Source organism: Prionailurus viverrinus, chromosome X (genome assembly GCF_022837055.1).
Source record: "Prionailurus viverrinus isolate Anna chromosome X, UM_Priviv_1.0, whole genome shotgun sequence".
NCBI lineage: Eukaryota > Metazoa > Chordata > Mammalia > Carnivora > Felidae > Prionailurus > Prionailurus viverrinus.
Genome location: NC_062579.1, coordinates 81,936,045 through 81,961,537, shown reverse-complemented (window position 1 = coordinate 81,961,537; position 25,493 = coordinate 81,936,045). Strand labels below are relative to the sequence as shown.

The 25,493-nt window shown below is 34.4% G+C and overlaps 1 protein-coding gene across 3 annotated transcripts in view; it reads right to left on the bottom strand.

Annotated features, from left to right (window-relative positions):
• Window positions 1-25,493, bottom strand: part of COL4A5 (collagen type IV alpha 5 chain) — a 239,082-nt gene that overhangs the window by 61,398 nt on the left and 152,191 nt on the right. For all 3 annotated transcript variants that reach the window (XM_047843863.1, XM_047843864.1, XM_047843865.1), the window contains exons 22-30: window positions 23,711-23,803; window positions 22,014-22,084; window positions 21,524-21,715; window positions 20,653-20,821; window positions 18,115-18,207; window positions 17,918-18,022; window positions 16,811-16,908; window positions 15,428-15,578; window positions 3,545-3,658 (exon numbers count right to left, since the gene is read on the bottom strand). In XM_047843863.1, coding sequence (XP_047699819.1) covers window positions 3,545-3,658; window positions 15,428-15,578; window positions 16,811-16,908; window positions 17,918-18,022; window positions 18,115-18,207; window positions 20,653-20,821; window positions 21,524-21,715; window positions 22,014-22,084; window positions 23,711-23,803 — 1,086 coding nt within the window. The remainder of the gene's footprint in view (window positions 1-3,544; window positions 3,659-15,427; window positions 15,579-16,810; window positions 16,909-17,917; window positions 18,023-18,114; window positions 18,208-20,652; window positions 20,822-21,523; window positions 21,716-22,013; window positions 22,085-23,710; window positions 23,804-25,493) is intronic.

The following is a 25,493-nucleotide window of genomic DNA, read 5'->3' as shown; positions in this document are numbered from 1 at the left end:
GATACTGATTCATGACTATCATATATTAGTAATGAGTAAAGAAACTTACTTTAGGCATTCATTAAGATGTTCATATAGCATATTCTATAAATGAAATGTATTTGCCAACAGAGACACTAAAATATTTACATTCACAAAAAGTAATGCTCTCTTTTTTAAGGTATCATTTTATTTATTTTATTTATTTTTATTTTTATTACTTGTTTTATTTATTTTTTATTTTTTTTAATTTACATCCTCTTTGATGAAAATCAGCTTTACATTTTTATCTCTGATCCTTATATTGCTTTGAATAACCTTTTTGGAACTTAAGCTCCTAAAGATAAGTTAGAATTTAAAACTGAATTTTATTTTATACTATAACAGCTTAGGTACAGAGAACTCAATAATAATTAGTGGATGACTATGATTAAACAAACCCGCATGTACTAGCAAAGATTTTTTTTACTATTATTTGTAGTAGTAACAGATATTATGCTGTACTTTTCATAGCATAGATCTTTTTCATGAATATTGTCAGAAATAGGCATCCTAGTAAGATCAAGAATTAAGATTATGAAATTTCTTAAATGACATTTCTTTTAAATGACACAACACAACAGAAATGATAAATTCATCCTTATATAATAATAGGAATTATATGGCTATATCTATAAGGGGTAAGTGCATGAGGGGTATACAGATGCTCTTAATTTATTGGCAGCTAAATGGAACCAGTTACTGAAAAAAGGGGAAAAATTCAAAAACACATTATCTGTGAGAACTTTACACACACACACACACACACACACACACACACACACACGCTAACCAAGGGTTTGATAGATGAAAAAAAGTTAGAAAACTTCATAGATGAAAATATGTTAGGAAACTTCATCTATGAAATGACATGACTAATTCCTTGTTTCTTTGTTTAACATTAGTAGCAATGAGGTTGAACTGATTCAGTTATGTACTTTTTCCTGAGGCCAGGCAAGCATTATAATATATTTGGCTCAGGTTAGGGTATGATATGTGAACATGGAATTGAGTATATCTAACTGACCTCTAAAATATTCACTAAAGCAGCGATCTCCTAGCTAATAGCCAGATCAAATAATAAGAATCAACAATTTCCATTTCTGCCTGGATGAGTAGGGCATGGAATGAAAGCATTTTGGTTATCCTTTGGCATTTTTTTTTCTTTAATTTCCCTGCTGTCAAATGAGGAATTGATAATTCAACAGTTCCTTAATTTATAAACATGCATTAAACTGTGTATCCTGCCTTGGAAAGGAGAATGACAAATAGTAAAGTTTAATTAAATTACAGCAGAACGCTGGAGTAAAAAATGCTTGAAAAGCATAATGCAAACATTTTATACTGGGCAGATGACAATATAGAATATTTTGCATTAAGTTTTCTACTGCAAAATGAAACACAGCAAGTATATTAAATAAGCTTATTAGAAAACATTGGTAGCTAGAATTTTAGCCATGCAGTGTAAGTCAGGTATATCAAAATATAAGTAACAGCCTTCCTGATCACCCTTTCATTGAGATGTATGAACAGAAATTACAATGTTTTTGAAATGGGCTAAGATAATTTTCTGCTTTGGTGATATAAATAAATTTATATAAAAAGTGAGTATATGTGGCTAGTATTAAATATAAAATGTGGTCTATCCTATAGTAAAAAAAATCTGTGATTTGATAACATATCTATATTAATAAGAGTGCATTCAACACATTTTCATGACAGTTGCTATTAACTTCATTTGTTTAACCATATTAGTTAAGATCTTGACTTCTATGGCAAAGCATATATTTACAGAAGAAAGAGATGAGATTAAATCAGCAACATTACTTTTCCCCTGCCTGTTCTATCTAGACTTTATAAATTAATATACCTATATATCCATAAGTTAAAAAGCAGAGAACATTGGAAGAATGAAACATTTAGAGTATTAGATAAATTTGAGAAAGCATAAACCACAAATAGATGTATTCTTATTTTGTTCAGCTTGTTATTAACAGTAGTATTTCCACTCTTGTTTAGCTGTGATTTAAGAATTCAGAATGCTTCCAAAACCTCATGCAATTTTGGGAAATAAAAGAAATGACAAAACACAACAGAAATGATAAATTCATTTTAGCCATCTTTGTGGAACAGCAGGCCAAGACTATAATGACCAAACCTAAAAATTGTTTTTTCTCAAGATCCTTTTGCTGCGTTAGTTGAACAGAATGTTTTTTTCATAAGTGTTGAAGCAGCTACAACAACCTGGTTTGAACAACCTGGTTCAAAGCAACACTGTAAGTTTTCTTATTTTTAAGTCAGTAGTAGTGACATGTTAGGGGCCATTAAAAAAAAGGTACAATGTGCCATAAAATAAAATATTTAAACAGGAAATAAGCTAAAATAACCTTTACTTCCAGGCTTTTTATATTGTTAATTGGTGTTTCTAGATTTTAACATAATAATTAACAAAATATCTACTGTCATTTAAGGGCAGAAAATATATTTCTACTGTTTCAAAATCAATGTATGTACATCTGAACATATTCATGTAAATCATCTGACATATTCATGTAAGTTAAGGAATGATTAAGTTTTTCATATTTGTTTTAACTTCAGGAATTATTACATTGCTTTACAGTAACATACTGGCTCAAGAGTGGCCCTTACTGTGCATAACCAGATGGCTCAGAATCCACAAAACTCAAGTAAGCTCTCACACAAACGTAGAGGAACAATATGATTCTTTATCAGGTTACCAGCTGACAAAACTTGTTTTGCCTATGTATATAAAAAAAGTTTAGGGGCGCCTGGGTGGCTCAGTGGGTTAAGTGTCAGACTTCAGCTCAGGTCCTGATCTCATGGTTTGTGAGTTTGAGCCCCATGCCAGGCTCTATGCTAACAGCTCGGAGACTGGAGCATGCTTCAGATTCTGTCTCCCTCTCTCTTTCCCTTCCCCACTTGCGCTCTGTCTCTCAAAAATAAACAAACAGTAAAAAACTTTAAAAAAACAATTTAAAAAAAGTTTAGAGAGCTTATGAGTTGCAAAGCAACTGCTGATTGAGGGGCAAAGGGGGAAAAATTCAACGCACTTGTTTAATTTAAAAAAAGAAAAAGAAATGAGAATGCCTAAAATATATTTTTAACAGAATGTTAAATGTGCAAAGAAATGTTAAAAGATTCCACAAAGGTCTATTAATTCTGTACAGCTACTCAGATCTGAAATAATCAGCACTAGACGTTCTTAGCTCTGTGATTCCAAGACTGCCACTAGCTTAATGACTGTATGCTGTGGCAACATACTGCAATGTTAAACTGAATTATTGTCAATAGATCAATTTTAAATGAACAGGAAGGGAAAATATGGGATTAAAGTAGCTCTTATGCTGTGATCTATACTTTTTCAGTTTTATAATATTATACAAATAGACATGTTACTAAAATCTGTTTTCTGGAAAACTGTTACATAGGTTGTACTTTACTGATGAGCTAACCAACCTCTAATAATGAGTGCTACAAAATGCACATTTATTTACTCCAATCTTACCAGGTTGGCCTACTGGTCCAGGAATCCCTGGTGGCCCTGGTGGTCCCTGAACACCTATTCCTGGAAGCCCAGGAGGTCCCATTGGCCCAGGTTGTCCATTTGGCCCAATATCACCTTTAAGAAATAAATATAGTTTAAATATTAAAAACAACAACAATAGCTGAGTCACTAGTCATTAGGAACCACAACACCCATGTGAAAAGGCACATCATAGTAAGCAGGGATCTTGAAAAGCTAACCAATCATAGAGCAAGAAAAGTACGCAGAAGTACTCACAGAAGATAACAGGAAATGCATTAAAAGTTAGACTTATAATTTAACCTATGCTGAGCACTCAACTTCAATACTTAAAATCAACTTCACAAAATAATACATAAGATTACAAACCACACATTTCTTTTGCCTGCAACTCATCTATAAGTATCTATAAGTTTGGGTAAGTATCTATAAGTATAAAATACATTTTCAAGTTGCTTTTTTAAGGTAGGTAACCTTTAACATCTTCTTATTTGTTAACTTGGGCCCTGTCCCCATAAACAAGCTAAAGCCTGTCCCATCATCAGTAAAATACTTTGACCATAGAAACTTCACTGTCCCTCTATCTTCTGTCTCTCTTAGTTTAAAAAATTTTTTACATATACTAAAACTCTCTAATGTACTTTGATGGGTTTTGACAAATGTATACTGTCATATAATCACCACCAACATCAAGATATATAAGATACATATATAGTGCCATCAAACCAAAAGGCTTCCTGTACCTGGTTGTAGTCAACTCCTCTCTACACTCTAATTCCCTGGCAACTGCTTGATCTGTTTTACGTCTTATAGTTTTTCCTTTCCCAGTATAGCATATAAAAGCAATCATACAGTATGTAGCCTTTTCACTATGTCTCCTCTCCCTTAACATAATGCATGATGCATCCAAGTTGCTGTAGAAATCAGTAGTTTGTTACCTTTTATTGATGAATAGTATTCCATTATACAAACATGCCACAATTCGTTCATCTATTCACCAGCTGAAGGAAACTGGGCTATTTCCAATTCTTGGCAATTATGAACAAAGCTGCTATGAACACTGGCCTAGAGATTTTTGTGTGAAGTGTCACATTTTTTCTTGGATAAATAACTAGGGGTGGGATTGCTGGGTCATGCGGTAAGGGTATGTTTATAAGAAATTGTCAAAATGTTTTTCTTTTTTTAAGTTTTTCTTTAAATTCCAGTTGGTTAACATACAGTGTAGTATTAGTTTCAGGTATAGAATTTAGTGACTCATCACTTCCATACAACATCCAGTGTTCATCAAAAGTGCACTCCTTAATCTCCATCACCTATTTCCCCCATTCCCACACACCCCCTCCCCTCTAGTAACCATCAGTTTGTTCTCAATGATTACGAGTCTGTTTCTTGGTTTGCCTGTCCTTTCCCCCAACCATGTTCATTTGTTTTGTTTCTTAAATTCCACATATGAGTGAAGTCATATGGTATTGGTTTTTCTTTGATTTATTTCGTTTAGTATAATACTCTCTAACTCCATCTATGTCTTTGCAAATGGCAAGGTTTCATTCTTTTTTATGGCTTAGTAATATTCCATTATATATGTACCACCTTTTCTTTATTCATTCATCAGTCGATGGACACTTTGGTTGTTTCCATAATTGGGCTATTGTAGATAATGTTGCCATAAACATCGGGGCGCATGTGTCCCTTTTAATTAGTATTTTTGTATTCTTTGGGTAAATATCTAGTAGTGCAATTGCTGGATTGTAGGGTAGTTCTATTTTTAGTTTTTTGAGGAACCTCCATACTGTTTTCCAGAGTGGCTGCACCAGTTTGCATTCCCAAAAACAGTGCAAGAGTTCCCCTTTTCCACATCCTTGCCAACACCTGTTGTTTCCTGTGTTGTTGATTTTAGGCATTCTCACAAGTGTGAGGTGATATCTCACTGTGGTTTGGATTTGTATTTCCCTGATAATGAGTGATGTTGAATATCTTTTCATGTGTCTGTTGACCATCTGTATGTCTTCTTTGGAAAAATGTCTATTCATATCTTTTGCCCATTTTTAATTGGATTATTCATTTTTGGGTGTTGAGTTTGCTAAGTTCTGTGCAGATATTGGATACTAAACCTTTGTCAGATATGTCATTTGCAAATATCTTCTCCCAAACTGTTTTTCAAAGTGGCTATAACATTTTGAATTCTAACTAGTAATGTATCAGTTCTAGTTACCCCACGTTTTTGGCAGCACTTGGTATTGCCAGTTTTCCTTCTTTTTTGAAGCCTATTCTGACAGGATAAGAAATGGTATCTCATTGTAGTTTTGACTTGCATGTCCTAGATGACTGATTATATTGAGAATCTTTAGATGTGCTTACTATTCAGATGCCTTCTTCGGTAAAGTACCTGTTCAAATCTTTTGCCTGTATTTCCAAATTCAAATTTGGTTGTTTCATAATTACTGACCTTGAAGAATTCTTTATATATTCTGGCTAAAAGTCCTTTTTGTCAGATATATGATATGAAAGTACATTTCGTTTTAATTAAGTCCAATTTATCAATTCTTAAATGTACTGTTCTTTTGGTATTTTATCTAACAACTCTGCTCAACCTACAATCATAAAGAGTTTCTCCTATGCTTTCGTCTAAAATAAAGGATAATAAAGTACTGCCCATGGGCTAAATTTGGCCTGTAGGTTTCATTTTGAACTACCTGTGAGCTAAGAATGGTTTCTACATTATTTAAAGTTGTTAAAAAGGAAAAAAAATATATGACAAAAAACATAGGTGGCCCATAAAAACTAAAATATTTATTATTGGGCCCTTTATAGAAAATGTTTGCCTCTGTTCCAAAAGTTTTTTTTTATCATTTTAGGTTATATACTTAAGTTTATGATCCATTCTGAGTTAATTTCTGTATACTGTGTGAAGCGTGGGTTGAGGTTCATCTTTTTTGTTTTGTTTTACACATGGATGACCAATTGATTTAGCACCATTTGTTGAAAAAACTTATTCTTCTATTGAAATTGCCTTTTCTATTTGTCAAAAATCAAATTCTATAAGTCTATTCTTGGACTACCTATGGCGTTCCATTGATCTATATGTGTCTCTCATTTCACATATACCACACTATCTTAATCACTGTGGCTTTACATTAAGTTTGGAAATTAAATACTATGAATCCTCCAACTCTATACTTCTTTGTGAAATTATTTTGGCTATTCTAGGTCCTTTCCCTTTCCAAAAAAAATTTTGAATAAGAAACTACTGCAGAATTTTGCTAGGAAACATGTTAAATCTATGAATAAACTTGGAGAAAACTGTTATGTTAACAATATTGAGCCTTCCAATTCATAAACACAAACGATCTTTCTATTTGTTTGGAGTTTGACTTCTGTCATAAGTGTTTTCTAGTTTTCCACATACAGATCTTGCACATATTTTTTAGAACTATACCTAAGTACTTCATGTTATTTTATTCTATTTCAAATAATGCTGTTCTGTGTAGCTTTCATTTCTAGTTGCTCATAATAGCATGTAGAAATACAATTTACTTTTGTATATTTGCCTTGTATCCCATCAATTCTTAGTTCAAAGAGTTTTTTTGTAGATTTTTGATTTTCTATATAGAAAATAAAGTCACCTATAAAGAAAGTTTTTTTTTTCTACCTTTCCAATCTGTATGTCTTTTATTTCTATTTTGGGGGGTTATTTAGTGATGAGGTTTTTTTAATTTAAATTTTCTTAGTTAAAATACATTGCAATATTAGTTTCAGGAGTAGAATTTAGTGGTTCATCATAACAAGTGCCCTCCTTAGTACTCATTACACATCTAGACCATTTCCCACCCACCTCTCTCCATCAACCATCAGTTTTCTCTCTATCATTAAGAGGATCTTGTGTGTTTCCCTCTCTTCTCTGCTCCCCCTCCTTTTCATACGTTCATCTGTTTTGTTTCTTCAATTCCAGGTATGTGTGAAATCATATGGTATTTGTCTTTGACTTATTTCGTTTTTTTCCTACATTTATGTTTATTAAAAACTGACATAAAGCATAATACATTCTAGTTCCATCCATGTCACTGCAAATGGCAAGACTTCATTCCTTTTGATGGTTGAGAAATATTCCACTGTGTGTGTGCGTGCATGTGTGTGTGTGTGTGTGTGTACACACAACATCTTCTTTATCCATTCATCAGTCAATGGACATTTGGGCTCTCTCCATAGTTTGGCTATTATTGATAATGCTGCAATAAATATTGGGGTACATGTACCCATTTGAATCTGTATTTTTATATCCTTTGGGTAAATACCTATTAGTGCAATTGCTGGATGATAGGACAGTTCTATTTTTAGTTTTCTGAGTAAACTCCACACTGTTCTCCAAAGTGGCTGCACCAATTTGTATTTCCACCAGCAGTGCAAGAAGGTTTTCCTTTCTCCACATCCTCACCAACACCTGCTGTTTCTTGTGTTGTTAATATTAGTCATTCTGATGGCGTGAGGTGGTATCTCATCTTTGTTTTGATTGTATTTCCCTGATGATGAGTGATATTGAGCATCTTTTAATGTGTCTGTTAGTCAGCTGGATGTCGTCTATGGAAATGTGTCTATTTGTGCCTTCTGCCCATTTCTTAACTGGGTTGTTTGTTTTTGGGTGTTGAGTTTTCTAGTTCTTTATAGATTTGGGGTACTAACCTTTTATCAGATATCAGATATGTCATTTGTTAATACCTTCTCCCATTCCGTAGGCTGCTTTCTAGTTTTGTTGATTGTTTCCTTCACTGTGCAGAAGCTTTTTATCTTGACGAAGTCCCAATAGTTCATGTTTGCTTTTGTTTCCCTTGCCTTTGGCGACATGTCTAATAAAAATTTGGTCCAGCTTAGGTCAAAGAGGTTGCTGCTTGTGTTCTCCTCTAGGATTTTGATGGTTTCTTGTCTCACATTTAGGTCTTTCAAATGATGAGATTTTTTTTTACTTGAGCATAGTTGACACACGTTACACTAGTTTCAGGTGTACAACACAATGATTCAACAAGTATCTATATTATGCTATGTTCACCACAAGTGTAGCTATCATCTGTCACCATATTATTTGTATTTCTTGCCTGATAGCATTTCATTGCTTTATAGGACTTACAGTATGATAATGAAAAAGAGTGGTATGAAAGGACATCTTCATGCTGTTCCATATCTTCAGGTAAAATCCGTCTTTCACCACTAAATATAATGGATCAAGTTTCTTGTAAATGTTCTTTATCATGCTAAGGAAGCTCTCTTTTATTCCTAATTTTGTGAGAGCAACCTTTGCAGAATGAATGTTGAATTCTGCCAAATAATTTTCAGCATCTATTAAGATGATAATATTGTGTTTTTTCTTTAGACTGTTGATGAAGCAAATTACACTGATTTTTTAAATTTTTTAATGTTTACTTATTTTTGAATGAGAGACAGAGTGCAAGCAGAGGAGGGGCAGAGAGAGAGGGAGACACAGATCCGAAGCAGACTCCAGGCTCTGAGCTATCAGCACAGAGCCCGACGTGGGGCTCGAACTCACGAACTGTGAGATCATGACCTGAGCTAAGTCAGATGCTTCACTGAATGAGCACCCAGGCACCCCAAATTACACTGATTTTCTAATCAGCCTTGTATTCTGAGGATAAATCTTACTTGGTTGTAGAATAAATATAATCTTTTTTATATATTGTTGGATTAGATCTGCTAATATTTTCCTGAGACTTTATATATATATATGTTCCAGAGGGATATTGGTCTACAACTTTCTTTTCTTATGATGTCTTTGATGGTTTTTGATTTCAGGGTAATGCTGACCTCATACAATTGTTGGGAAACAATCTATCCACTTCTATTTTTGGAGAGAGATTGTGTGGAACTAGTGTTACTGTTTCTTTAAATGTTTGTTTGAATTTACCAACGATGCCATCTGGATCTGTAGTTTGTTGGTAGGATTTTAATTACAAACTAAATTTCTTTAATAAATATTGTATTATCCATTTCTTCTTCAGTGAGCTTCAGTAGTTTGTATATTTTAAGAAACTAAACCTTCTCATGTAAGCTGTCAAATTTATGAGCATACAGTTGTCTGTCATATGCCCCTGTTATTCTTTTAATGTCTGTAGGGTCTACAATGATGCCCCCTCTTTCATTACTAATACTGGTAACACGTGTCTCTTCTTTTTTCTTTTCTTGGCTGGCCTGGCTAGAGGTATATACATTTTATTAATCTTTTCAAAGAAAGTCATTTGGTATCACAGAATTTTTCTATTGTTTTTCAGTGTTCAATTTCACTGATATCTGCTCTTACTGTTATTTTGCTCTATCTTCTGATTGTCTTTTTATTTTACTTTCCTTGTCTAATTTCTTAAGGTGAAAAGTTGTTCTTTTTATCTAATAAAAGTTTTTCACACATAAATTTTCTTTTAATTACTTCTTTACCTGAATCCTCTGAATTTGATATGTTTTATTTTCATTTTTATTAAATTAAAATACTTTCTAGTTTTCACAGTGATTTCCCTTTTGATTTATGAGGTATTTAAAAGAGTTTTGGTTATTTTCCAAATATGTCAAGATTTTCCCAGATAGCTTTCTATTACTGATTTCTTGTTAAACACAGTATGGTAAAAGACTATACTACATGATTTCACTATTTTGAATTTTCCAAAGTTTGTTTTAAGGCCTAGATTATCATTGATCATGATGAATTTTACAGGTTCACTTTATTTCTTTTAATTTATCTATTTAATTTGAGAGAGAGAGAGAGAGAGAGAGAAAGAGCATGCGAGCAGAAGAGGGGCAGAAAGAGGAGAGAGATAACCCTAAGCAGGCTCTGCACTGTCAGCATGAAGCCCGACATGGGGCTCAAACCCACGAACCATTGAGATCATGACCTGAGCCACAACCAGAGTAAGACATTTAACCAACTGAGCCACCCTGGTGCCCACCATGTGCACTTTAAAAGAATGTGTTTCCTGCTCTTGTGGGGTGGAATGTTCTATAAATGTTAATGTTGAGGAGTTATGCTCAAGGGAAACTCCTAACACTGCTCTGCTTAGAACACTGTACATCCTATCCTTGTATTCTTCTACATGAAGCTGATGCAAAGTATGGTCTATGGTTGTTGAATGAGTATGACAAGCCTAGCTGGACTGAAGACCACCTGATGTTGGGCATTACAGTATCCCAATTTTCTATTTGTAATTTTGTATTCTCTTTATTAACAAGAGCTGCCAAAATTGTATGATCTTAAGGTGCCACAGAAATCTTTTTCTGTCTTCCACATTTCTCATCCTTTGAAAATTGTACTTTTCATAATTATTATTTCATTCTTTTTTTTAACATACTGTGTATCAGAAATTTATTTAGTTGAGAGCACTTGCTCAATACCAACTTTAAAGAATCTATTCTTTCCCTACTGACTGAGGACATTTCTGTGATATATCAAGTTGTTATATATACATAAGTATGTGTGTATGTATGTGTTCCGTATATACATGTTTCTTAACTCTTTCTATCATATTGGTCTACTGGTCTGTTCCAGCACTGGTTCACAATGGTATAATTACAATTATATTGTAATATATTTTAGTAAATGTTTGGTAAATGTTAAGTTTCAGAATCAGTTATGTCAAATGCTTCCAAAAAAGTCCTATTTGAATTCTCATTGAAAATGCATTATATTTAGACAAATTTGGAAAAAGTTGACATCACTGAGCCTTCCCATGCACACATATGATTTATCAACCAGTTAATTTTACCTTTTTTCAAGTTTGTTAATGATAGTTTTAATTTCTTTCACAAATACATTAGGCATACCTTATTTTATCAATTTCTAAATATGATATATATTTTTTGCAAATTACATTTTATTTTTATTTATTTCAATATTTCCATTTCTATACCGTTCTATTCGTTACAATACTTTTGGATGTTATTCTTGCTACCTGGAACATCCTTTCCTAAGGATACAGCTCAAGTGTCACCTCCCTTATGAAGCCTCCCAAGGCATCTTGGATGAAGCCCTGAACAAAAGTAACATATGAGGCAAACTGAATGTTTCCAGTCATCTTTTTTTACCTTTTTAAGATGATTCTAATGCTGAGTCTTTCTTTTTCTAATGTTGAGTCTTAAGCACATTTTCATCCTCATATAGTTCTTTCCTGATGGGTATTAGCCTAATTAATTTATTATTGGTTACCATTTTGCTTTGAAAGTGCAAATCTCCTATTAAAAGAGATTGCTAGGTTCTAATACCCAACTACTGGTATAAGTGTGTCTGATAGGTGAACTTTTATTATGATTTGCTTATTGAATTCTGACAGTGGTTTACTGACCCAAAACATTAGCAATACATATTCATAAAGGTTCCAGATAAAATAAGCACTATCACAGTGATACCATGTAGATTTTCTTATAGTAGTCACAGAGGAGACTATATGCTTTTGTGTTTCTAGTGACTCAAATAGTATCTGGCACAGAATAAGAACATAATGTTTGAGGAATGAAAGAATTATATGGCAGAAAATCCCAACTTCTTTTTCTTCTAGCAACATAGGAACTGTACTGGAGTTTTAATATTTCAGAATGATTCTTATTAGGATATGGGGATCCTATATTTACTTTCAAAGATTAGGAAAATAAATGCCTCTTAAGACACTGATGCTTTAAAATAGTCTTCAACCCATTTCTTCCTAACCCGTCTCAAGGATATTTTAATAAACAAAAGTATCATGAGTGAGTAAATCCCATATGGAGACTGCCACATAGCTTATCATTTGGAATGTCTCTATCTGCAATTTTTGGAATCACATGTCTCAGCTAGGGTAGATAATTGGTGGGGAACACTATGTGTAACTTTGAGTGTTACAGTTTACAGGTGGCCAGAACTGTTTACTTGAACACAGATAGGTATTTTTAAAAGAGCTTTATCTGAGAAGAATTAGTATTGGGCTAGTTTGGGGCTTTTTCTGGTAGAATATAGGCTGGATAAATTGGGCTGTGCTGTCATATTGCTTTAATGGTAAGTAATCCAACATGTTTCGGGAGTATAGAGTTGCCCAGATTATTCTCTGGAGGCCAAAATATTGACCAGGAGAGCCCCATTCCTTGCAAACCAGTAAGGAAAAAGCAATTGCCAAACCATGTAGGCTAATTCTATTTCTGTATATAATTAGGGAAATCAGAATCAAGTGGGTAGAGGAAATCAATGGAGAAATAAGCAAAGTACATGAGCAGTTCACAGGAAAAGTATGTATGACCCTTAAGCATATGAAAAGATGTTCAATTTTATTCATAATAATGGACATACAAATTTAAACTACCCTGAGAGTAAAGGCAAAGGATCTAGTATATTCAAAGAAATTTTTTAAAAAGAACAAATTGGAGGATTACATTACCTGACATCAAGTCTATTATAAAGCTACTGTAATCGAAACAGTTGGTAATGACTTAAGGATAGTAAAATAGATAAGTAGAATTAACAGCACAAAACAGACCTACACATATATAGCCATCTGATTTTTGACACAGATATCAAAGTAATCCAATGGGAAGGGAAATATTTTGAACAAATGATGTTGAATAAAATTATCTGGAATGAATGATAGTCTTAAACATAAAAGCTAAAATTATAAAATTTATAAAATAAAACAGAATATCTTTGAAACTCTGGGAAAGGAAAGGTTTCTTAGACAAAACACAGAAAATAATAATTATATAAAAATAGATAAATGAAACATCAATAAAACTAAAACTTTTATTCATTAAAATACACTTATAAAAATGGATAGGCAAACCAGATCAGGATAAAATACTCATAAACATATATTGAACAAAGGAGCAGTATGCAGAATATATAAAGATCACTTCCAATTTAACATATAAATAGAAACAACCCATATTTTAAAATGGGGAAAATACCTGAATGTGTAAATAATCCACCAGTACATGTAAAAGAGCTCAACCTCATTAGTCATCAGGGAGATGCAAACTAAAACCAAAATATGTTACCAACACACCTACCAAAACTCAAAATTAAAAAGACTGATAACACTAAATGTTGGATAGAATGTGGAAAAATTAAAACTTTCATACCATATTGATGTGAGTTTAAAATGGTACAATTGTTTTGGAAAAAGGTCTAGTAGCTTCTCATACAACTAACATATACCTACCTTATGACCCAACAATTCTACTCTTAGGTATTCTCCCAAAGAAAAATTAAAGCACAAATCCACAAAAAAGACTTATAAAAGAACGTTCTTAACAGATCCACTCATAATAGTCAAAAACTTGACACAGTCCAGGTGTCCATCAACACAGAATGGATAAACAAACTTTGGTATATTTGTACAATTAAATGCTTCATAATAAAAAAAATAAAAATAAAAACTCTCACCAAACACAACATAAATAGATCTCAAAAACAATATTCAGAGTGAAAGAAGCCTTACAAAGAAGATACCCACTGTGCTATTCCATACGGAGTTCTACAACAGGTAGAATTAATTTACAATGAAGAAAAACCATTACAGTATAGTTGTCACTGTGGATACTGGTGTAGGGAGTGAGGAAAGGGGCAAAAGGGAAATTTCTGGGATTATATTTTGATAAGGGTTTGGTTACTCAGGTATATGCATTTGTCAAAATCCAGCAAATATCTCCTTAAGATATGTGCATCTCATTTAATGTGAATTGTATGTCAAAAAGATTAGCAACCATAGAATTGTAATTATAATACACATGCTAAACTATTTAGGGAGAAGCGCACTCCCTAAATTGTAAAATTTACTTTGAAATGCAATAAAAAAATAAGTTAATGGATAAAGGGATGGATTAATATGTGACAAATCATGTATAGTAAAATGTTGATGATAGAATATCAATAATGCATATATAGCAGTCACTAAAAATTTTTTCCTACTTTGCTGTTTATATGAAATTTTAAAAACATAAAATGTTGGCAGAGATAAAATGTTAATTGTAGAATCTTGATGGCGGATATAGGAGTTTTCACTGAACCGTTGTTTTAATTTCCTGTGTGTTTGAAAATTTTCACAATAAAACATTTAGAAAACTATACTGATAACTACTTCTATCAAATTTGCAAAAATTAAAGAGTTTGTCAATATACTCACTTACCAAGGCTGTGGAGAAACAACTACACTCATACACTGCTGATATGGTGCACATGGAGAAGAATCTGACAATATCTAGAGATGCATTTAGCCTTTAATTCGGAAAATCTATTTTCATTAGTCTCTTCTACTATTACACCTGTACACATATAATAAAATAACATGTATGCAAGACAATTCACTGTGATATTATTTCTAATAAGAAAAGATTGCCAAAACCCCAATCTAGTGACTAGCAACTGGTAGAATAAATTGTGGTATATCCAAGCAATTCAATACTAGATGGCTATTTCTTAAAAATCAAGATCTCGATGCAATGACATGAGGCGATCTCTAGGATATAAAATTAAGTAAAATAAGTAACGTGCAAAAAGTCAAAAGGTCTACCTTTTGAGAAAGGTAGAAAAATATATATTCTTACTGGCTTGTATTTGTATGAAGGAACACTAGAAGGATAAATAACTCAAAATGGCTACATATGGGATGGGTAAAACAGAGTGGGTGGAGATGGGGTAAAAGGAAGACTTCTCAGTGCCACTTTTATACATATATGATTGTATCACCTATTCAATGAAATAAAATGCCAAAACACCAATGGTAGATGAAAAAGAGCAGTGACAGAGTGGTAGCATAGGCTTTCAGCTAATTGGATTTATCACCCATAAACTTTCCCAAAAGTTTCAATTTCTATAAAAGTTAAACACAAATTGAAAAGTAATAATAACTTCTATACCTTTTGGTCCAGGAAGCCCATCCAAGCCAGCACGCCCTGGAGGACCTGGAGGTCCTGGGAAACCACGATCCCCTTTTGGACCAAGTTTTCCTTTGAAACCTGGTAGTCCTGGGGGCCCAGGTGGCCCAGGTAGCCCAAGTCCTGGTTCTCCCTTAAGCACACACATGAGAAAACACAACAAAAACTCCCATGATTTTCTTGGTGTTTATTGTTTACCATGGAGAATTTAAAGCAGAAAATACAAGGTAATACCATTTTTCCCTATGGGGGGGAGGGAGTAGGACAATTAAATGAAAAATAATTGGTGTATTGGAGAGACCATCTAGAAGGATGAGAAATAAAATGATTTGGTTTCAGGACAAGAAAGATAAAGAGAGAATGAGATTAAAGAACTCAAGTGAAGAAATGGGATTACAGACTATTAGATAATTATTTTAAATTTGACTAAGTATGATGATGACATTGTGGGTTTTTTTTTAAATGTCCATTTACTTAGAGATGAATACTGAAGTATTTATAGGTGAAACAACACGATTTTGAGATGTGAGTTAAAATACTTTGTCAAAAAAAAGAATAGATGAAGTAAATATGATAAAATCCTGATAATTTGGAAAATGAAAAGTGGATATATGAATGTTCATTGTATCACTCTTTTTACTTTTGTGTTCATTTGAGAGGTACGTAATAAAATAAGAACAATTAAACAATAGAGAAGAGGTTTCTCATTAGAGCTGGGGTTATGGTCAATTGTTCTTCCCATGCAAAAAATAGTAATGATGAAAACACAAAAAGTTTAAATTAATTAAATAAAAGAAAATTCAGGAACAGTCAGGGTAATTATACACCATAGTAGTTTGCTGAAGGCTGACTAAGGAAAATTTTAGATTGGCTGAGAAATAATAATAAAAAGAATGGAAAATAACTCAAACAGTTGTTGTTGTTATTATTATTATTATTATTATTATATTACTACGCTAATAGCAGTGGCTTGCATTATGTCTGTGGGATGGAATTGTGACTGGGAAACAGTATGGAAAGTTCCTGACATGATATTCAACCAATCATCACATAGGCATGGATAGAGATGAAATGGTATGGTCATACTATAGAGAAGTACAGAGGGAGCTGGATTGTATTCTCTCATCTAATCTCATCTCATCAAATAACCTGTCACTCTAAAACAGACACTTTTTGTTTGCTTTAAATATTACCTCCTGGACTATTAAAGAATGTTTTGGGTTAAATATTTTTAAATTAAAATATAATCAGCTAACTTTATTTATATAGTGAAGACTTGGGATAATAATGACTATATCCAAATAGAGAGCTAAGGCTAACAGGAGAAATAGGAAAAGGGGAAAGAATAAATTAAATGTCCCAGACCTTTGGTCCTGGAAAGCCTGGTGGCCCAGAAGGGCCTTCTAGACCAATTCTTCCAGGTGTCCCAGGTGCTCCTGGAGGTCCTGGAATTCCAGGAAAACCTGTGAAATGATGAGTCATTTTTTAATTTTTTAATCTCCAAAGAGAAGACACTTTAAGAAAGATATCCAAACTCCCAAACCCATGCTTTTACCCTGTCTAATCATGCTTAGTGACTACAGTGAGATGTTAAAACTACAATGACATTCTAGATGACTACTCAGAATCAAGCCTTACAAATATCTGATATTCCTTCTCAATCACCTTATGGTCCTACCATTTTCATACAGAGCTAATTTGTGTGGAAGATATATTCTTCTAAAGTAAAATGACAGGTATTACTAATGAGATAGAACTAAATGTAAAGAATGACTACCACACAAAAATGCAGAAAAACTTTTATTCTGCTTATATTTGGATATAGTATGCTAAAAGGCCTACCATATAATTCTGGAAATGAGCTAAAAACAATTACAAATATTACACACATATATACACATAAAGCCAAATCTCTTTCAAAGTCACTTAGAATAAATGAGTAAGGACATGTTTAAAGACCGTTCTCAGACCAATGTGCATGCTTGTCATTCATGAAAATAAATTCTGTGAGGAATAAAGCAGAACTGAAACAACAGCCCTAAAAAATTTCAGTAAATCAAGAAAACATGATTAGGATAAAACATTACTTGGATACATATGTGTAATAAATATGTTTTCTGCTTAATACAGCCCATTCATTCAACCAATTATCTACTGAGTGCTTACTATGTGCCAGGAACTTTTCTAGCCCTGAAAATACAATGGTGAACACAAAAGACAATAATTCTGTAATTTTTAAAGCTTATATATAATTTTTGTATATATATGATTTAGATATTTTCTTGTCTATACTGTTTTAGATAAAGACAAGAAAATTATAGTGCATACCTGCTGTGACTTTTCATTTACATTACTTATGGTACATAGAAAAGAGGTACAATTAATATATTTTACTTGTTGAGGAAATTATATCAAAGAATAATGTAATACTGACCAGTTAAAATAGCCTGCCTGCTGCCCAGTCCTACATACCTTTGGGACCAGGTGGTCCAGGAAGCCCAATTCCAGGGATACCTGGTTCTCCTTTGCTACCGGGTATTCCTGGCAAGCCTGGCTGGCCGGGAAGTCCAGGGTCACCTATGGAGAAATAGCAGTTTTTTGCAAGGGATACTTTCAGAGAAAGAAGCCAATAAGTGTTAAAGACATGACCAAATAAATTCCTGACATACCTGGAAGACCTACTTCACCATCTCTTCCTGGGTTACCAGGCAGACCAGGCTTCCCGGGTTGGGTTATGGTCTGACCTGGATCACCTTTAGGACCTAAGAACAAGAGGGAATCAATGTGAATGAGAAGTGTTCACTTGACTAAAGGTCTCCTTTCATTAAAAACAAAAAAAAGAGAAGTATCTATAATATTTTTAAAATGCACAGTAACAACCCACAAGAAAAATAACCACATATCATATATTCAAGGAATATACCAAACACAAGTATAAAATTTCTAAAAGAAAAAGTAGATGACAGCTTTAAGAGTTTCCAGGATTGAAGACAGCATCTATAAAAATATTTTTAAATGTAGGTTGAAAGAGCCTAACAAATTTGAACTGCAGTAAACAAGAAATATGCTTTTTGACTAATTAATGGTACATTCAAGTTTTATGTGTGCAAAGTCCAAATACACCTACTTCTCATTAATTAAAATAATGACTTGAAATAGTCTCAGGACAACAATGGATTTCTACAACATGACATAAAAAACACTAACCATGAGAGAAAAAATTGATACATCTGACTACATTCAAATTGACTTCTGTTGATATAGGACACCATACAGAGAGTGAAAATGGCAAGCCACAGAGAGCAAAAATTTTGCAGAACAGATAACAAACAACTAATACACAGAATACATATATTTGAAAAACCCTAGGGGCACCTGGGTGGCTCAATTGGTTAAGTGTCCAACTTTGGTTCAGGTCATGATCTCGAGGTTTGTGAGTTCAAGCCCCCTGTCGGGCTCTGTGCTGACAGCTCACAGCCTGGAGCCTGCTACAGATTCTGTGTCTACCTCTCTACCGCCCCCACTCCAGCTCGTGCTCTTTGTCTCTCAAAATTAAAAAAAATTAAAAAAAATTAAAAAAAAAAGCTAAATCAGTAAGAAAGAGAAACAATCCAGTAGAAAAAAAATGGTAAAAAAAAAAATACTTGAATAGGAATTTCACAAATGGATATTGAAACAGTCAATAAGCATATGAAAAGATGCTAAACTTTAATGTAAACAGAGAAATGTAAAATGAAACTGTCATGAGATATATCAAATTCAACAGACTGAAAAAATGCAAAAAGTCTGACAATAGAACATATTTATGAGAATGTAGAAGAGTAAGAAATCTCCAATACTGCTGGTGAAATTGGTACAATTGCTTTGGACATAGTTTAGAATTATCTAGTAGAGCTGAAGATGGATTTATTCTATGCCTTGAGAATGCTCATCTTAAAGATATACCCTAACCCAGGGATTGGCAAAATTTTTCTGGTAAGGGCCAGCTAGTGGGCCATACGATCTCAGTAGCAACTACTTAACTCTGCAAAATGTTGAGTCTATGGTAGTAATACAAAAGCAACCACAGATAATAGTGAATGTGTGCAGACGTGCTCAAATAAAAGTCTCATTAATGACAAGCAATGGGCCAGATTTGAACCATGTGCTGTAGTTTACTGACTCTAGCCTCAGAGAAGTATATGCACATGTTTACCAGAATGAATATACATATATGTATGTATACACACACACACACACACACACACACAAGGATGTACACAGAAGCATTATTCATTGTAGGCCAGAAGTATAAATAATCCAAATGTTCATCAACAACAGAATGGATAAATCAACTGTCACACACACACACACACACACACACACACAATGGGATACTATACAGCAATGAAAATGAATGTATTACAGCTATACACAAAGTTAATATAAAGAATACTTACCCTAGGATTCCATTATTAAGAAGTTCAAAAAGAAGCATAATTAAAGTACTTTGTTTAGGGATCCATATCTAGGTGATAAAACTAGGGGGCAAATGGAAGAAAACTGTGCAAAAGTCAGGACGCTGGTTACCTTAGGAGAAATGCAAGGGGATTATGATCAGGAAAGGACAGAGAGAGAAGGATGGACATTTCTAGGATGATGACAATGTTCTGTTTTTTGACATGTGTGGTAGGTACACATGTAATTCCATTATAATTATTTGTTAAACTTTATGTACCATGTATTTAAAAACAACAAACAACAACAATAACAATGAAGACTGTCAGAGGAAATTTAAAGAGGAAACCTCCTCCTCTTTAGAAAACACACACACAATGTGCTCCCTTGCTAAGGAGCTCTGAAAAACCCAAAATATAAATGGCCAGGGAAATACATCTCTCATGAAAGGAAGCCAAGAGTGGCCAAAAGATAATACATTTCTGCTTTAAAAATTTTTTTTAAATGTTTATTTATTTTGAGTGACAGAGAGAGAGAGACAGAGCATGAGCAGGGGAGGGGCAGAGAGAGAGAGGGATACACAGAATCTGAAGCAGGCTCCGGGCTCTTAGCTGTCAGCACAGAGGCTGACACAGAGCTCAAACCCACAAACTGAGAGAGGAGGACCTGAGCTAAAGTTGGATGCTTAATTGACTGAGCCACCCAGGCACCCCAATACATTTCTGCTTTTAAGCACCAAATTAAAAATGAAACAACGATAGTAAACTCACCTGGTATTCCTGGCTGGCCTGGATTTCCTGCCACACCTTGTATGCCTTTTTCACCTACTGGGCCTGGAGGGCCAAAACCCACAGGGCCCATAGGCCCCCTATTCCCTGGGAGACCTGGCAAGCCTGGATTCCCAGGGGGGCCTCTTTCACCCTTAAAAGCAATTCCACCCTGAAAAGGGAAAAATTTAATAAAGAAACATACAGATATAGGTTGGTATGTTGGTATTACTGAATACAACTGGAGAAATGATACAGCCATAAATAGTTCTTAAAAGCTGTACAAGTGTGTGTTATTATGGGATGGTATGTATGATCATTCCACTTAGTCATTAATTCCTTCAACAAATATATTTTTTTTAACCCATACTATGTATCAGGGGCTGGTGATACAGCAAAGAACAAAAATAGACAAAAATCTTTGCCTTCATAAAGCTTACAGTCTAGTAATAAGTCAAGAAGTTTATAGTGTAGCTAACACATGGCCATCTACTCACAGTAATCTCTAAGCTTACTATATATAAAACCAAATTCGACTTCTGTTCTCAGATCCAAATAAACCTAGACAAAGATTTGTAGTATAAGAGAAGGGGAACCTCCCATTGACCCATAGGCATCCTAACCTCCTGCCCACCTATTCGTAGCCAATATTACTCAATATAGTAATGGATTAAGAAGAAGGAATTTATAAAACAATTGAGAGAAAAGAGTGGTAAAGAAACACTACATAGTCAATAACAATGTACCATTACTATATATAGTCACACTCTTTTAAGCACTAACTGGGTGTTCATCTTAGCACCAGGACCATCCTAGGAAACAACCCCAAATAACATTTTGGCATCACAGAACTAAGACTATCAAACCAACTCACAGGTTCTCCTTTGGGGCCAGGAAGCCCTGGTAGTCCATCCTGTCCAGGGGTACCGGGTAAACCAGGAAGCCCGGGGGCTCCAGGGGAACCCAACTCTCCTTTGTCACCCTTCATTCCTGGAAAAGTGAGGATGTCACCAGGTTCACCTTTAGATCCAGGAAAGCCTGGAGGACCTGGAACTCCCGGTATGCCCTAAGGGAAGAAAAAAGAAAGAAGGAGAAAAGAAGAAGAGAAAAAAATCAGTTTCTTTTTTTCTAACACTTTTCTGTCTCCAGTTCATCACACCAACCCACCCAGTAACATTTAGTGTATACAAAGCTATGAACAAAGTGAGGCATGTGAGTCAGGGAGACTCAAGGAATAAAAAACAACACAAATTAATAGAAACACTAAATGTCTTTTATTATATATATCCAAAAGTGAAAAACAAAGTGTAACTGGATTTCTTCCACTTTTTTTGTTGTTGTGCCATGATATACTCAAAACTTACTGTTAATCCTTTGGGACCGGTTGGACCAGCATGTCCTTTTTCTCCCTTCTGTCCAGGGAAACCAAGAGATCCTAATACACACACACACACACACACACACACACACACACACACAGAATAATGTGAAATTTGACCCTGAGCCCCTGACAAAGCTCATATAAAAATCAGCAAATCAAATTTTAAAATAAGAACCCCATTCAATTGCATTTAACAAGTCACAGTTTAATTTTCCTATGCTATCCTCTTAAAATGGGCAAATCGAGGGCACCTGGGTGGCTCAGTCAGTTGAGCTTCTGACTTCGGCTCAGGTCATATCTCATGGTTTGTGGGTTTGAGCCCCATATCTGGCTTTGCGCTGACAGGGTGAAGCCTGCTTCGGATTCTCTGTCTCCCTCTCTGCCCCTCCCCCATTTGTATGCATGCTCTCTCTCTTTCTCTCTCAAAAATAAATAAATATTAAAAAATGAGCAAATCATCCTTTCTTTTACGTGAATCTAATTTTTCATGTTACATACGATATTGTATCCTTAGGTATTTCCAACTACAAAGCTTCTCAGAGCTCACAGCTACCAATTGCTAATTGGTTACAGGAGTAACCATCCTGTAACCATCTTATTGCTAAGGGGAGAAAGAGATAAGGACACAGTCTGCATATCTTTCTTTGTTCTGATCTAAACCATTTCCCCAGTTCCTTTTGAGTCCTTCATTTGGTTCATCACTACATAAAATTTGGATTAAGAGAAATATTTGGTGCTCAAAGACTAGAGGAAATACTACTAAAGCAGTGTTCCCAAAATGGGTCTCTAGATCAGCTGTATCAGGATCCCTTAGGTACTGTTTAGAAATGCTAATTCTTGGGCCACTACCCCAGATCCACTGAATCAGAAACTTTGGGTGTGGGACCCAGCAATCTGGTTTTAACAAGCCCTCCAGGTGATTCTGATGTCCTCCCAAGTTTGAAAAACACTACAGTAGAGGTACAAGCCTAGATTATTAACTTCCAGTGGCAGCTATAATACCTGCTCAAAATCTATTTCCAAGTGCTAAATAAATTGGTTTCTTTGGCAGACATACTAGACAGAAAGCTCAGAGATCTGGCATCTACTCTCAGCCCTTACACAAACATAAAGTGTAATTTCAAGAAAGTATAGTATTGGGATATCCCAAGAGACAGTTGAGTGAGAGTTGTTGGTCTGATGGATATCAAATATAATTTTGATTGGAAACAGGGAAGGATGAGTTATATATAGAAAGAGGAATATTGGCAGTTGGTTGCCAAACTACCACAGAAGCCCCATCCCTTAATGACAACATGTGATCCATCCGTGAAGACTAGAAGCTATGCCACTGGAAACTATACTCAGGGGCCAGGCATTATGAACTTTTTCCCCAGCTTTTTGGAAGAGAGAAGTCTGACTCTGTATGAGCTATTTTCCTCACCATATGGAAAACAGGGAAGATATTTTTCTTGGAATAATATTGTCAAAATGCTTTAATAAAAGATATTGGTGGCTTCAGATATTAGAAACAAGAGAATAATCTACTTCATAGCAGATAGAGGCATTTCATATTCAATTATTTGTGGATATGAGTGAGTTGCTATCAATTGAGAAACTGGCATCATTATAAAACTATGAGCTCACTAAAATCTAGCCAAGTAATATTTTTAAAAGGTTGTCCTGAGGCAGAATGTTTACCTGGAGGACCTGGAAGACCTGGCAGACCAGGTTGACCTGGAGGCCCTGAAATACCAGTTCCAATACAGTTGAAGCAGGTATCACCTTTGTCACCTAGAGAGAAGCATAATGAAAAACAAATTTTACTCAAAGGGATACATCTACCTTCTTTGATAGGTTCTAAAGAAGTTTGTACCAAGGGACAACATTCCTACCCAACAGTGTAGTTTAGAGAAGCCTATATCTAGAATCAATTCATTTGGTAAATATTTGCTAAGTGCCTATTATTTGCTGAATACTGTTCTAGGTGTCTGTGATATACTGGTAAACAAAACAGAACAAAACAGGCAAAACAAACAAAAAAAACAGACAAAAATTCATGCCTTCATGGTGCTCACATTCTACCAGTAGAAAGGGATAATAAACAATGAAGGTAATAAATTATTAACACATATACATATATATCAAAACATGTTATGTTTATAGAAAAAAATACACCTGGGTTAATGCGATTGGACATGGTAGGGATGGGTGGCAGGTTGCAATTTTAATTGGGTGGTCAAACAAGAAGATGATATATAATAAAAAGCTTAAAGGATCTGGCATGTGCCTAATGAATGCAGAGCACTCCAGGGAGAAAGAATAGCCATGTTTGGCATATAAAAGAAATACTCAGAAGACCAGAATGCTGGAGTACAGTGAAGAAGGGGAAGCAGGTCAGACAATTTACAGATTATAATGAGTGGATATTATAAAATGTCACATAGGCCCCCATAAAGACTGGTTTTTACTGTGAGTGAAATAAAAGTCTAGTAGAAAAATTTAAACAGAAAAGCAAGATGGTATGACTCAAGTTTTAAAACGATGTCTGTCTCTGGCTGCTGTATTAAGAATAGAAACAAAGTGCAGTGATGAAAATAGGGCAACCATTTAAGTGGCTACTGCTGCAATAATCTAGGAGACATGACAGCTCATCCTAGAGTGATAGCAATGAAGATGATGAGAATTGGCTAGATTCTGGGTATATCTGAAAGTAGAGCCAATTGGATTTTCTCATGGAACATATATGGAATACAAAAAAGAAGAGAATCAGAAATGACTCCAAGGTTTTTAGCCCAAGCAAAAAGTGTGGCCTGCATTTAAAAAACGGAAGATGTGAGTGCTAAAATTATGGGGGAGGAGGTAGCAGAGATGAGGACTTTAACTTGATCAAGATATCTGGTTCAAAATGTTGAATAAACAGTTGCATGTACTAATCTAGAGGAAAAGACTTATATCTGGACAGGAGACAAATCTGAAAGCCACTGGCAAATAGGTGGTATTTAAAATCATGAGACTGAGTTCAAATACAGAAGAGGAAATAGGACTAAAATACTGAGGGCATTCCAAAATTAAAAGTTGGGTAGATAAATTTAAAATACATATGGAAATGCAAAGTAAGCCAAGACTTACCATAAAGCTACAATAATTTAAGCTAGCAGTGGTGCAAAGAGAAACAAATAGAACAGTGAACCAAATAGAGAGGTCACAAACAGACTCATACGTATAGTGTCATAAAATTTACAACACAAGTGCTAATGCATTTGAGTGGAGAAATGATGGCCTTTTGTATTACAGTACTGAATCAATTGGATATCTATATGGGGAAAAATAAACTCTGATGCCAGCTTCAAACTATACACAAAAATTACTTGAAGACAGATCGAAGATCAAAATGTAAAAGTCAAAATGATAAAGCTTCTAGGAAAAAAACACACAACAGAAGTGGATGCTTATGTCCTACAAAATATATGTATAAGAATGT